This window comes from Bison bison, unplaced genomic scaffold (assembly GCF_000754665.1).
Source record: "Bison bison bison isolate TAMUID 2011002044 unplaced genomic scaffold, Bison_UMD1.0 scf7180017864527, whole genome shotgun sequence".
NCBI lineage: Eukaryota > Metazoa > Chordata > Mammalia > Artiodactyla > Bovidae > Bison > Bison bison.
This window is the reverse complement of record NW_011495078.1, coordinates 2,429,701-2,445,296: the sequence shown is the minus strand read 5'-3', so window position 1 is coordinate 2,445,296 and position 15,596 is coordinate 2,429,701. Positions and strand designations below refer to the sequence as shown.

At 49.8% G+C, this 15,596-nt stretch overlaps 1 protein-coding gene across 1 annotated transcript in view; it reads right to left on the bottom strand.

Moving 5' to 3' along the window:
- Window positions 1-6,716, bottom strand: part of LOC104982210 — a 12,959-nt gene extending 6,243 nt beyond the window's left edge. The window contains exons 1-2 of the mRNA XM_010831547.1: window positions 6,607-6,716; window positions 6,342-6,387 (exon numbers count right to left, since the gene is read on the bottom strand). Coding sequence (XP_010829849.1) covers window positions 6,342-6,387; window positions 6,607-6,716 — 156 coding nt within the window. The remainder of the gene's footprint in view (window positions 1-6,341; window positions 6,388-6,606) is intronic.
- Window positions 6,717-15,596: the final 8,880 nt, after the last annotated feature.

The window sequence follows — 15,596 nt, the reverse complement described above, 5'->3', positions numbered from 1 at the left end:
CCCCGGAACAAATGGGGTTTATGTTGGGGTCCCTATTGCATGTGCAGAACTTTCCTCCAGAGGCCAGAGGCCACTGTGTCCAGAAGGGAGTCCGGCGTCCTTGGGAGCCTCCCCAAGGGGGCCTCGCAGGGGAGCGCGCCTGGCTGGAGTTCAAGGATTCGACCTTGGGAATCAAAGGCACGTCCCCATCAGGGGGCTTCCGAGCTGTCTGTTTGGAGGAAGTGCAGACAGAGCTCCCGGCAGCTGCTGCCCAGAGAGACACTTCCTCCCGGGATGAATGGAGGAGCTGCAGTACCTGCAGCCCAGGAAGCAGCATCTGTTTCCAGACTCAGGAAAAAAGCTGCTAAGGACTCCGGAAGCCTGCGTGCCGCCCTGGACAAACTTGACCTGCACCCCCGGGGTTCACAACGCTGGTCACACAAGAGGATGCGTGTCACACTCAGACCTGCTACCACTTAGGGAAGAAGGCACGGGTTAAAAGACGTGTGGACTTTTATCTCTATAACCACAATCTGTTTAAAGATTATCTAACCACAAGGTAGAGCGTCTGACAGACAGAAGTGTCTTCACTTCACTGTGCCAACTTTTATTACGGGAGGTGTGTGTGTGTGTGTTCTCTGCACAGACAAAAACTAAAAACTGTGACAATGTGAGTTAATTCGATATCTTGTTGTTCACTCGCTAAGTTGCGTCTGACTCTGCAATCCCATGGACTGCGGCATGCCAGGCTTCCCTGTCCTTCGCCATCTCCCAGAGTTTGCTCAAACCATGTCCATCATGACGCCATCCAACCATCTCAGCCCCGGTCACCCCTTTTCCTCTTCTTGCCTCTGATACAGTTGGAAAGAAAATGAAGATGCATCTACATTCAGAATTGTGTGAAGATACACACACCACTCATCAGAGCGAAATACTAACACCCTGCTCCTTCTAGGTGGAAAACTCGAGAAGCAAAGGAACAGGAGATGCACGCAATGCCACAGGCTGCCCCCAACAGGGGCCACCCATCACGGACCACCTCTTCTCTCCAAACCTCCCGTCTTCTCCTACGAGAGGCAGTGTGTGCTTACACGGGCACACGACGAGCTCAGACACCGGGACGGGCCAGCTGTGTCCAGAGGGAACTGGGTCCGTGCAGCTGAAACTTCAACACGAAATGTCTCTGCACTGTTTAACTTTTACGTCTGAGACACAATTACTTTCCTGCTTTCCCGGCTTCATCAGGGCATCTAATGACCCACGAGATGTTTATATTACACTAAAGTTTCCCTTAAAAGGCCAGGACATTCTTCACAGGCTCCCCAGGCCGCCTGGCTCCTCCAGCTCCCAGGGCTCCAGCTTCACCCCCAAACTGCACACCCCCACCCTCTGAGTGTTCGCTTTCCAACCGGGGTCGCGGCTGCCGCCTCTGCGGGGTTTGTGCCCACCCCACCCCAACCCCTACAGCACCGTCTCCTGGAGCTCCCTCCCCTCCACGCCTCGGGACCCAGCGCCCCCTCCACCATGGGCACCCAGTCCCCCTCCACCCCACTTCATTCCGCCTGTGACCCTGGGCCGGTTTCTGGCCTCCATCAGGGCTGGTCCGTGAACAGCAGAAGGGGTCACCCTGCAGTGGCCAGAGCTCACGGTCACCAGGCTTCCCCAGGGTTGGGTCTCCGAGCTGTGGGCCAAGAACAGAAGTGGGTGGATCGGGGCGGGCAGGCCCGTGTCCACGTGGAGCACGCAGACCGAGAAGCTGAGGCCCCTGCTGGCCTTTCTCCCAGGACAAGGCCAGCCCGACCTGCCCAAGAATCCTGGTGGCATCCCCTCCTGACCCTGAAATGCGCCTCAGCAAATACCGTGTGATAACACTTATACATGTACTCTAAAATATGACATAGTGACCTTGTGAGACAGAACCAGACTCACAGACAGAGAAGACACACTTAAGGTTACCAAAGGGGAAAGAGAGGGGAGGGAGAAATTAGGGGGTGGGGATTAACATACACACACCATGTATACAACAAACAAGGACCCACTGCAGAGCTCAGAGAATTAGGTTCATACGTTATAATAAACATAATGGACAGGAACATGAAAAAGAATGTGTGTGTATATACATATATATGTGTGTGTATATGTGTGTGTGTGTGTGTGTGTGTGTGTAACTAAATCGCTTTCCTGTACACCAGAAACTAACACACCACTGTAAATCAACTCTACTTCATAAAAAGAGAAGCGATGTCCCCAAACTCTGCCTTCATGTCCTTCCTCCCAGGACAAGCTTCACTGACGTCAAGGAGCAGAGAAAAGCAGTGAAAACCAGCTCGTCTCTTCGACTATCTCTGCATTTTACATCCAAATCTCCCAAATTTTTGATATTATCCTTTAAATCCTTCAGCACATCTCAGCCCCAAAGAATGCACTTTGTTCCTCAAGATAAGGTGGGAAGCGTTAACCACGTAATCTCCTCAGCACCAGACTATTCGCACAACTCATCTTTCAGATCAGGACGCTGCAGGAGTGAATGGGAATGCTGGGAATGATTAATGATCAGGCTGAGGTCACAGGCCTGGGCTGGCTGGCACCCTGCACACCCCATTTTTTGCCCCACGTGGCTGATGGGAAAAGCCAGACTTTATGGGTCTCCATATCCTGCAGCCCCAAAGCAGGCACCCACAGTAAGAGGGCTTTCAGGAAGTGGGCGATAACTCCTGGGGCTCACAGCTCCCCGAGAGTCCTTCTCTGCACACCTGACAAGCCTGGGCTCCGTCACATTTGCTCAGAAAGGGTCTCTCTTTTCTTCACTTCCAGAACTCTCAACTGGATTCTTGCAGTTACTCCCACCTCTGCCATCTGCAGATGAACAGATTCTAGATGCATCTCCAAATCTCAACTGTTCAACACGCCTTGGCAATCAACAAGCCAATCAGCAGACATGGGCTGGGTGTCCCAACCTCATAACGATGCTGCCACTGCCCAGGAGGCCGAGAGGCACAGAGAAACCGAGACACAGCTGAGGACACGGGATCTGCACACAGCCAGAGGCCGTGAGTGGTCCCAGGAAACGAGAGAGAAATGCCACGCGTCTGATCTCGACAATGAGATGCATGTTCACCCAAGCTGTCCTCCCTGCTCAGCTCTCCCCACCCACCTCAGAAGTGCCTGCATCCTGCCTGCTCCTCACGGCCAGTTCTCTGGCGACACCGTCGAACTGAGCACTACTCATATCCGCTGTCAGAGTCAGGCCTTCCTCTTCGATAAATCGTGTTCAACAGATCTGACTATAACAACCTACTATCCCATTCCCCAGGCTTCCCAGGCGGCTCAGTGGTAAAGCACCCGCCTGCCAAGCAGGAGACGGGGGGTTCAATCCCTGTGTGGGCATGGTAACCCACTCCAGTATCTGTGCCTGGAGAATCCCACAGATAGAGCAGCCTGCAGGGCTACAGGCCACAGGGTTGCAAAGAGTCGGACATAGTGACTGAACAACAATAACCAAATCCCCCTAGACCGAATCTATGGAAGTCCCTCTAAGAGTCTGAAATATGCTCCAAGCATGGCCTCCTTAAAAATGCACTGTGAAGAAAAAAAAAAATGCACTGTGCACAGACAGACTTACGGCGACTGAAGGGGAAAGGGATCAATCAGAAGCGTGGGATTCACAGGAACACCCTCTGTGCACGCGTGCTAAGTCACTTCAGTCGTTTCCAACTCTTTGCAACCCTGTGGACTGGAGTCCACCAGGCTGTTCTGCTCCGGTATGGCAGATGTGGCTTGAACGCATTACTATGACACTTGGACATCCTGGAAACTTCAGCTGACCTTACCTACCCTCCACTCTAAGAAGAGAATTGCCAATTAAGAGTTAAGCCTTCTATAATTATTCCCCAACAAAAGGACTGTGGTGTTGGAGAAGACTCTTGAAGAGTCCCTTGGACTGCAAGGAGATCCGACCAGTCCATTCTAAAGGAGATCAGCCCTGGGTGTTCTTTGGAAGGAATGATGCTGAAGCTGAAACTCCAGTACTTTGGCCACCTCATTCGAAGAGTTGACTCATTGGAAAAGACCCTGATGCTGGGAGGGATTGGGGGCAGGAGGAGAAGGGGACGACAGAGCATGAGATGGCTGGATGGCACCACCAACTCAATGGACGTGAGTTTGAGTGAACTCCGGGAGATCGTGATGGACAGGGAGGCCTGGCGTGCTGCGATTCATGGGGTCACAAAGAATCGGACACGACTGAGCGACTGAACTGAACTGAACTGAACATCATACATTTCAGCAGAGATTTTTACATTAACAGCTTTTCACAGCAGCAAGATAACATGGGATGTGGCCTGCCCCTGTCTAGGGCAGATGGCTAATACATCTTACCCAGAACTTTGACCTACGTTTTCTTTCTAAAGCCACTCAATATTTTCCCACAAACAGTCTTCATGTTTCTGATTCATTGGTCCCTAAGTCACAAATTAGATGGGTTTTGCCCAGGAAATCTGGAAAACTTGGTCCCTGGAACAAGACTTGAATTCTGCCAAATGGCATAACTCAAGAGAAAAGGGCTCAGGGGCCAGCTGTCACCAGATCTCCTCCAGCTTCAAGAAGGTGCTGAGTCAGAGGACACCCGCCCTCCTCTGTGGGGGCTGTCCCCCCGGGGTTTCCATACTGAGAAAGGTGACATGACCTCTGCACCCTCTGAGCTGGAGGCCCCCGGGGTACTGCCCTGCTGGTTACAAAACCACCCCCTCCCGACCGCTGGCCTCAAGCCCCTCCACCCTGGGTCCTGCGGCCCTGCCATCCAGCAGCACAAAGTAAGGCAGAGGACCACGGTCTTGCATCATCACTGTTGGGACACACGCCATTCTCGCTCGAGTGCCTGGGAGCCAGAAACACTGGAGAAACCTTCTTGCTTTTTGATGTCCATTCCTACATCTGGTATTTCCTCATCTGATGCCTTTGTCCACCCTAAATCCAAGTTGTTTTCCCATAGCCAGCTTTGTGTAATTTCCAGGGCAGAGAGGAAAACCCAGCTAATTCATTTCCCACCCGGGAGATATTTCAAAATTTCTAATCTCTAAATAAATGGAATAATCCTGACTGTTTGCTAGTCTCGTGAATTCACTTTAGAGACACAAAATAAGTAATATTTCCTATAAGAAAATTTTATTTCTTTTCTTCATTTTTTTGTAACTCTTTTAACAAAGTCAAATTTCTGAGGCTAGGCCATTTCTAAAACTGCCAAGAGAGACGTCTTTTAAAATAATTTCTACTTCAGCATGATCAAAGGCCAAAATTGCTTGTATTAATGCCATACACAGCCTTTGAGGGTAGGAATACTTGTCTGCTTTTTGTTCCACGTCCTGGGTGTACAATAAATATTAATTATGAGTAAATGTACAAATGAATACCTTTAATTATATTGATTCATGCAGAATACGTATGGTATACACATAGCTAATACATGTGTTTTATTGCTGTTCAGTTGCTAAGTTGTGTCTGACTCTTTGTGGCACCATGGACTACAGCCTGCCAGCCTCCTCTGTCCATGGAATTTTCCAGGCAAGAATACTTGAGCGGGTTGCCATTTCCTCCTCCAGGGGATCTTCCCAACCTGGGGATCAAACCCGGGTCTCCTGAAGGTGGATCCTTCAGCACTGCGCCACCTGGAAGCCCGTATGCATTACACACACACATGTATATACAGGCTGTGCCAGGGGCTTGCAAGACCTTAGTTCCCCGACAAAGGATCGAACCAGCGCCCCCAGCAGTGCGAGTCTAGGACTAGAAGAGTCCTAACCAGTGGACAACAGGGATTCCCTGACTGCATGTTTGTTGACCCAGAGTGACTGCTCAACATTCACTTACTGAATGCAATTTCAAATTATTTTGAATGTCATAAGCAAGATACTGAGCTCGGAACAGATTAATCTGTGTTCTGTGCTTAGGTGAATTCTTAGCCTTGCTCATTTTATTTTGAAAAAAAAAAAAAAAAGGCACTTTGATTACAAATTTGGCTTCCAGCCTAAAACAGTGCCCAAAGTGATGTGTCTCAAATGTGTTTTCCAGTCAAGAAAAAAGCACACATCTCTATAATATGTTAGTGAATGAAAACCTCCATGAAAGAAGAGAAAAATCTAAGGCGAACAAGAAATAATAAAAAATGATTACAGAAATTGTTTAAAGGTTTAAAAGCCTGAATTCCAAGAATAAAGAAATAAAATTTCATTATTTCCAAGTACTTAGGAAAACACATTTTAACTATTACTAAGGCATCCAGAAGCTATTTGCTCAAAGCTGCTTTAACAAACTGATAAGAAGCATCTGCTGCTCACGTAATGTTTACACACACAAGTATTTGTTACAGATAAGGGGTGAATGCGGGATGAATCGAGCAGATTGCAGCTCGTCCTGTGTGGTAAGGAGTACGTCACCCCAGCTTATCAGCGACTGGGGCTGACTGGGGACCACTCCGTGTACTTACCCGAAACCCATGGACCCAGGAGCTGCACTACCCAAGCTGCAGCATTTTTTTCCCACCACGAACCCATCTTCCTGCTTTGGCAAGCTCATCTTAATTTTACAGGCCATTTCCTGACCAAAAATGACGAGTTATCTTAAACCACTAACCCCAAGTGGTCTGTAATTTCCAGGAAGTGGATTTGGCCGTAAAAGACAGAGAACAGAAATTCCTCGTTCAGGGGCCAAGCCTCGGAGGAGGTGGTGGGTGAGGTGCGCATGGCAAGAAGATGAAGTCACACCCGAGGGCTCCTGCCCACCCTGGAGTCCCGGCTTGGGCAGCCTCTAAGCAAACTCCGAGCCCACCATCCGCAGACGTGAGAGTGAGAATGGAGCCATAAAGATGGGAAAACGTGGATATACCGTGGATCAACACGAAAAACCGTGCACCGTGTCCACACGTCCCATCGCCAAGCCCCCTCCAGCACCCTATCACCCCACACACCTGCATCGGGACCCTCCCACTCCCCAAACCCACCCCTCCCCCAGCGGCACCACAGGGCTGGAACTGCCCCCAGTAACAAGAACCAACAGGAAAAGGGGTCGTCAGGCTCGGAGGACAGCTACAGTGGCTCAGCATCGACTTGAGCACAAACCACCGCTCAGAAGAGCGTGGCTGCAGCTCACCTCCATCACGGGGCTGCCCCTGGAGTGAGAAGGGGTGAGGTCTGCGGTCCCCGGCGCCCGCAGCATCGCCACCACCCACTGGAGACACGCGTCTCGGGTGCTCCCACACCCGCTCAGCACCATGATGGACCTTGTCCATTCGAGGTAATCATGATTATAACAATACCACCTTAACGCAAGCTTTAATGCAGGGATAGTGGGGACCTAAGTTTCACACAACCCCGCAATAACTCCGTGACATTAAAGTTATATAAAACGCAACTCAAGAAGTAAAGCTAATTAAGAAAAGGAGTTGCTTATATTTAAAAACTGACATTTTTAAAGCTGATGTTTTTGGCTGATGCGAAGAGCGGACTTATTTGATGCTGATGCTGGGAAAGACAGAGGGCAGGAGGAGAGGTGGGTGGCAGAGGAGGAGATGCTTACATGGCATCACTGGCTCAACAGACATGAGTTTGAGCAAACTCCGGGAAACAGTGAAGGAGGGAAGCCTGGCGGGCCGAGTCCACGGGTCACAGAGTCGGACATGACTGAGCCACAGATTCTGGATGAGGTGGAAATTAACGTTCTCACGCTAAAGAAAAAGTCACTGGTTGCATAAAAGGATAACTGGGTTTTAGAATACACTTTGATTGCTTTCCCTATTACAAAAATAATGCACTTACTTCTTAAAAATACTGTCAGAGATGCAGTAACCAAATTTGCCACTTATAAAAATACACATCAATATTATTTCTTTAATAGAAATGAAACAATACCATAATAGTTATCACTGGGCCCATCTGTAACATTCTGAAACAGGAAACCAGGACTGACGTTGTACCCTCAAAAATGCCCCATATGCTAAAGGAGGAGTGTTGGGGGCATTTATCTTTCTCAAGTGAAGACCTAGGCTACCATGCATCTCTATTCTGCTGAAAGTTATTTGTGATGTTACTTCATGTATTTAGGAAATACTCGTTTGATTTTTATTCTTGACGTTGTACTGTTTCAGCCTGCGGTCCTTAGACATGAACAGCAATGATATTCGTTATCTTCCAGATCCTCTAGGCATATGAGTGGGAGTTAGGAAAAGCTTGTGCAAATAGCTTTGGAAACTGAGTTACACATAAAAATCCTTGACTTTTGTTCTTCACAAAGGAACATGCTCATTTTTAAAGCAGAGACTCAATATAAATATTGTAAGAATTTCAATTTAATTTCACTTCAAATACAGGAACACTGCCTCTACACAGTCCATTGAGTTGGACAACATTTACTGAGTCAGTCCAGCTCCGTCCAAATGTCTCTACCTGTGGGTCTCCAAGTGCTGGGAAATTTGATGAAATGGGAACACTGCCCTCTCCCAGCGCACGGCCAGCCTCTCTTGCTATTAGCTGAGTAGGAAACAGAGGCCCACAGCAGACCAAGACAAGAACCGAGTAATAAACACCAGTAATTCCAAAACTCCGGACAGAATCTTGACTCCAGGACCAGCAGAAAATGAGGAGGCTGGAGAAACACCCTTTACCAGCAAGAGAACCAACAGATACGCATGGAATATATTGCCTTAATACCTGATGTGGGCGCTTGCCATCTGTCTTTCCCTTGACCACAAGTCAGGCAAGCTTTAAAACTCAGATGACAAGAAACGCTCTTAGAGTGTGCAGACTAAAAAGCAAACCTAGCAAAGCAGGAGTATTACTAAAGCACGGAATAAACTATTTACACAGAGCTCAGCCTTGTGTATATTTCCAAGCCGTGTTTAGTCTGTGGTGGAATATCTACTCCCAATGCCCAATTGAGAGGAAACACCTTCGTTGGCATTACTTTCCTTTTGTTGCCTAACTCTACCACAGGGGTCAGCAACACAACGCAATTTCTGGCAGCCAGCCCTCAATTCCTGCCGGCATCTCCCGGGGTCCGGAGTGAAAGGCCGGGATCACTGGCCCCAATACAAGTAACTCATGGCTCCCCTCAAGCGTCAGGCACTCCCCAGATGGTGCAGGCATTTTTCAAAGAAGCTCTGTTCTCCAGCACCTCAATCTCAATCTCATCAAGGGTGTGGTTCCATCACACAGAAGACAACATGACACCAGCCACACAGCCGTGGTAACAACTGACGTATTTTGAGGGCTTAGTGGCTTCACACACACACACGCCCTCTCTGAGGTTTTAAAGGCGTCTGCAGATACCTCCGTGTTGTCTTCATTTGATGGATCAGGGACCCCAGGCTCAAAGAGATTACACTGCTCCACGAGACACGGATAAATCCTGCATGACAACTACCCATGCTGCAGGCTGGGGAGTACGAGGAACAAAGCCAGATAAATTCATGAATCCATATTGCAAAGAGTATTCAAAAGCAAGCAAAAATAAAACAACAGCAAGATACTACTACACATCCATTCAAGTGGCCAAAATCCAAAACCGTGACAACGCCAAACGCTGGCAAGGACGAAGAGCCACAGGAACGCTCATTCCCTGATGGTGGGATTCAAACCGGTACAGCCACGGCATGCTGGTGTCTTCCGAAACCAAACCTACTCGTACCAAGTGACCCAGTAATTCTGCCTCAGGTAACTGCCAGAAAGAGCTGAAAACTCAGCTCCACACAAATACCTGCACAGGGATGCTTACAGAATCTTTACCCAAAACGGCTGAAATGTGGAAGCAGACCAGAGTGTCTCTCAGTAGGTGAGAGGATAAACTGTGGTCCACGCAGACAATGGAATATTAGGCAACGTGAGCTATCAAGTCATGAAGACGTGGAGGAAATTTTAAGCGCCTAAAAAAAAAAACAAAAGAAGCCAATCTGAAGAGTCTACATAATGTAATGATGCCAGCCGAAAGAAAAGACAAAAGTACGGAGACAGTGAAACGATCAACAGTTGCCAGGGTTTGGGGAGAGAAGGGGGTAAACAATCAGAGCATGGAAGACCTCTGTTGCTGTCGCTGTTTAGTCACTAAACAGTCACCAACTCTTTCCGACCCCATGGACTGTAGCCCCCCAGGCTCCTCTGTCCATGGGATTCTCAGCAAGAGCACTGGAGTGGGTTGCCATTTCCTTCTCCAGGGGATCTTTCTGACCCAGGGATTGAACCCATGTCTCCTGTCCCCGGCACTGGTAGGAGGGTTCTCTACCACTGAACCACCTGTGAAGCCCAGGAGGCCTTTCAGAGCAGTGGGAACACGCTGCAGAACGCTGCAGTGGGGGCTGCGTGCCTTTACACATCCGTGCAGACCCACAGGAGACGCAGTGGTGAGTGAGCCCGGAGGTCTGCCGCAGACCGTGGGTGATGATCACGCATCAGGGCAGGTGCATCAGCTGTGACCTCCGTGCCAAATGGGGAGGGACAGCGATACTGGGGGACACTGTGCTTGTGGGTCAGAGAGGGTGTGTGGGAAAGCTCTGACCTTCCTCTCCATTCTGCTTCGAACCTAAAACGGCTGTAAGCAATCAAGTCTTCATTAAAAAACAGACAGACCAAAAGCCACCCAGCCGAAGAGGCGGGGGACCTTTGGTCAGAGAGCAGGTAGCCGCTGTGGGATGGCGAGCAGAGGAATCACGTGGTCATGAGGGATCTCTGAAGCCTCAGGACACTGGGAGGAACATGTTAGAGAGAAGACAGGTGGGAAAGACGGCAGGAGCCGGGAGGGGTGTGCAGCAAGCCTGCCCGAGTGGGGGTCCTGGAAGGGCCAGCCTGGGGGACCCGGAGGAGTGGACGGCAGGGCGAGGGGGAGAGCGAGTGCCCGGGGACACAAGGTCAGAGATGAGAATCTCCAACGAGGCCACGGTCCCTGAGCCGAGCGTCAGGAAACATAGGGGCGTCGATGACCAGCACGGGCAAGTGGAGGAGGGCAGTCAGTCTGGGTAAAGGATGGCAGCTCGGTTCTGGTCATATTGGCTAAGTCTGTGATCAAAGCTTCCGGGAGAGCCCTGAGAGAAGAAAATGGCAGCCCACTCCAGTATTCTTGCATGGAGAATCCATTGGACGGAGGAGCCTGGCGGGCTACAGTCCATGGGGTCACAGAGGGCGGGACACGACTGGGCGCATGGCATAGGCAGAGTGTTAACGCAGGACAGCGGAGGTGAGATGTTCAAGAGAGTGTGGACACCAGCCTGGGGTTCCAGAGGAAGGTCTGGCGTCCCCCTCACGGAATGCCGAGGATCACGGGAGTGGGGAGGGTGGAGACAGCCAGAAGCCTGCTGGAGCCCACCCCTGCGGTCCACCCAGACTGAGGGGTCTGGAAGAACAGAGAGGCAGAGAAATAGAAGGATCCCAGGCAAACGGATGTCAGGCAACGAAGGCCAGGAGGACAATGGCGGGAAACACAGGATGGAAGCGGTCCCGAGGGCCAGACCACAAAGGCTCCTCCAAAGCCACTCAGAGTGGTGAGTGCCTCAGGACACGCTGACGAGCAAAGCATTTTCTGTTTTATGTCCCCTTTCATTGTGTGCACCAGAGTGGGTGGGATACGTCTTCTGTTCTACAGCTCACATTTTTTAAGTGGTTGTTTAATAATAGCAGGAAGAGCAATGCTCTGATGATATTATTTTAGGCATTCTATTGTTGCTTTTGCTTACTGGAGCCCCAGCACTCAGAATACCCAGTCTGCTGGGGAGATGTTTTCAGGAGGCCAATACCCGTCCAGTTGAGGAAACCATCCTTAGAGCAAGCATTGCCTCACCAAAACAAGGGTTGTAAATTACTCGTTGATTGACGCGCCCCGGCAACTCTAAAAGGATTCGTTTCAGCTCATCACTTGTGGGTTCAATTTTTCTGCAAAAGCTCTACCAGTTCTTAACTAGATAACCAAACTCGTTCAGGGACGACCATCCTTACCAGTTCCAAGAAATCTGCAGACAGTCTTGTTAATGAATAACGCAGGGTTTGAGAATCCCCTCATGGCCTTGCCCCACTGAGGGGAGGTTTTCCAGCTCAGCTCCTAAGGCACTCACGCCCGCGATCGGTCATCCGTGCTGCAACTCTGCAAACATCCCAACCCATCTGCGACCTCTGGAGAGGGCCCCGGTTTGGTGTGAGCAGGGGTCTTATCACAGCTCTCCAAGACCCGGGCCATGGGTGTGTCTCCACCCCTCCCAGGGGAATGTTTGGACATCACAACTGTGAGTCACGGAAGCAGTGGTGTCCTGGTGTCTCAGAGCAGGAAACCCTCAAGGTCATCTTTCAGTGCAAAGACAGCCTAGCCTGATGGGTGAAAGGGCTGGGGAAGGGCTGTCCAACCTTCTGAGTGTGACGCACACGGCGATTCACAGGGAAATAAGAAGCCGGGTCTACAGTTCCCGTTCCTCCCCCAGATTCAGAAGTGGGATGCCCTCCCGGAATTTCCCCTGACTTTCCCAAAGCTGGGTTAGGTGCTCCTGTGGCCCTGGGTTTGCACTGACTGTAGCATTTGCCAGCCTGGGTTGTATTGGCCTGTTTCTCTATTCCTCAGGAGACCGCAGCCCTCCTGGCGGGGGAGGGCAGGGTCTCCTCTCTGAAGCACAGCCAATGTACAGTGGAGGGTGTGGCCTGAAGCCACGCTGGGGCACATGTGTGGGATGAAGGCAGGATTCTGGGCCGGAGGGCAGATCTGCCAGGGAAACTGAGGCAGGGGGTTACCGAGTCCTCAGAAATCATCTGCTTAATGAAAGCAGACACAACATTTAGGACCCTCTGGTCCTTAAGTCGTGTGTGTGTGTGTGTGTGTGTATGCCTACACCATTAACACACGTGTGTGTGTTAGTCGTGTCTGACTCTCAGGGACTCCATGGACTGTAGCTGGCCAGGCTCCTCTGTTCATGGGATTTCCCAGACAAGAATACTGGAGTGGGTTCCCATTCCCTTCTCCAGGGCATCTTCCCAATCCAGGGATTGAGCCCTGGTCTCCCGTAGGTGAATTCTTTACCATCTGAGCCACCAGGGAAGCATTAACACACACATTCACAATTCTGTGAGTGTGGACTCACACACAAGGGTTGCACACTTTTCTCCTGGTTGGTACGAGAGGCAGCCCAGATGTGAAGAGCGTGATGGTTTAGACTCTGTCCTCACCAAGCCCCCTCCAGGGACTGGGTTCATGGTGCTGTCTCGGGAACTAAGTCAGAAATCAGCCTTCTCATTTAACTGACATTCCCAGAAGAACGTGGGCCACGCTCCCATGGGAGTTCCACCTCCCTTTGCCCAAGTTCTAGGTCATTCAGGCCCAGAAGAGTGACTAATGGTCTAGAGACGCCAGCACCCTAGGCAGGCATCACCACGCTTTGGAGAAGTTCACATGTCTGATCCTGAGAAGTAATCTGTCAAGAAGCATCACAAGACCAGTCGGAAAGGGGGCGTCTGGAGGCTGCAGAAGGAAGGATTTATTCAGCTCCTGACTGCGTGACTCAGAACAGAGGACCCTCAATCATAACTTTATGGGCAGATTTTTCTCTTGGGTCTGCATCTTACTCCTCCATTCTTGCCTAAGAAAGAAAAGTTAGGGAGGAGTGTGGTGATGAGAAAAAAAAAAATCCCTGACTTAGGAAACCTGCCCGCTAGTAAATGAACAGTATGGCCATAGCACGTAGGACCCAACATCAAACCAAACACCTTTCTTGTGCATAATAGTAACAGCAGCCTGTGCCTGACACACCGTAGGTGGTGTTTGTGTGTGCCAGTGCAGGCAACACAGGCTCAGATACTCCAGGAAAGCCGACAGTCCAAGAATAAATCAGTTGTGCCGGCTTCTGAATTAGGATCTGGTCTATGGGCAGCATCTTATCATTAGAAATGCATTTTTAAATGATATTTTGCTCAGATCAATATGGAAATTATTCAACTGTTTGGTACCCTTAACAGTTGATTTTGGAAGGAGGTAAGTTTAAAAAATAAAAAAAAAGTTACTGATGGCATGAAAAGTGAGACCAATTTTAAAACTACCCACATATTATTTTTAAATGGATTTTCTCATACAGAGATAAGCTATTTGCATATTAACACATTTTCTCTCTCTTGGTTAAACCAGGAAAAAAAATATGACAAAATGATAAGACCCATGAAGTTAACTGGTGATCAGAGGGTGTCCACCTGCCAGATGTCTTAAAACATAACATGAGATGTGAGGGATAAAGCAAAACCAAGACAGGAACATGCACTTGGGCTTTAAGAAAAATTCAAGGAAAGTGAAATAATCCCAAACTCAACACCAATGAGTTTGGCTTCTCACTCACTGAGTGGCTCCTGCTTCACACTCGAGGCTAATTAAAAAGCCGCCTCTTACGATGGGCTTGGCTTTGCTAATATCATCAATAGGAAAACTCAAGTGCAAACAGAGCTTCATATTCCAAACAGAGAACTTCTCTCATTTCCCTGCCACCTCTCCTTGGAAGTGTGAAACCTTTGCGTCAGAAGCTCTAGACCCAAATAAAGAGTTCAAGAGCTGCCTCTGTTGGAAGCATTTTGTCATCATGACCAGAGAGCGTTTCAATAACCGACTAGGGTGCTGGCTGGCCTCTGGGCTGCAAGAAAAAAATCTGAAGCTAACCGCTAGTGTCCTTCCCTACCCAGTGACAGCAGCCAGCCAAGAGCCAGACTCAGTTCCAAGGTATGTATGCATATTGTCAGTTCATTCCGGCAAGTAACAGTTCATCATTTATATATAATCAAGTCAGTGAGCTTCATTCTTCCTTAAGAGAAGGAAAAACAAAAAAACCTGAGAGCCAAATTATGTGAAACAGTTAAAGAGTAAGTGGGAAATGCCAAAAGCAGTAACATCATTTTTAAATAGTTGGGGGTGGGGGGGAAGCCACACCTTCCTGGGGTTCTGTCTGCAAGTCTGTGACGGTGGGGAACAGCTGAGGTCTCGGGGGAAGGAAAAAAAGTAAAGAACAGCAGCACATCAGGGATCGTCCAAAGCTGGACGCCTCCACTCTTGCAAGCCTCAGTCCCAGATCCTTTCTGGGCAAACACACAGCCCGAGGAAACGAAAACTAGCAAAACAATCTCTGCACAGAACAATAGACGGAGTTTCGTTTTGGTTTCACACTCAGATATAACGTGGTTTCAATTTTTTGTTGTTGTTGCTATATTAATAAAACTCATAGAGTGGAGTTTGGAAGCGTTTGAAAGCTGGAGGACAGAAAGGCCCGCCGCTGCTCCTTAGCGTGCTTCGGCGACAGCAAAGTCGTGGGAAAGCGAGAAGACAGCTGTTTCCAGGCAAAGGGCCCAGGACTGTTCAGCATCAACCACCAGAGTCTCCAAAGCTCCAGAGAAACACGCCCAGAGCGACGCCCGGGCACATGTGTGGGGCTCCGAACAGCACGGGGCGCGCCTGTCCACCCTTCCCGCCCCGGCCCCCTCGGGCGCCCGGCGCAGGTGAGGGCGCCCAGCGGCCAGGCGAGCCCGAGGTGTGAGTTCAAGTCCCGCGGACTCCCGGGTACCCTCACGCCGCGCGGGGCGCAACAAGCTCTGCCCTCTCGCTCCCGTCCCGAGGAGTCCCCTGACTCGCCC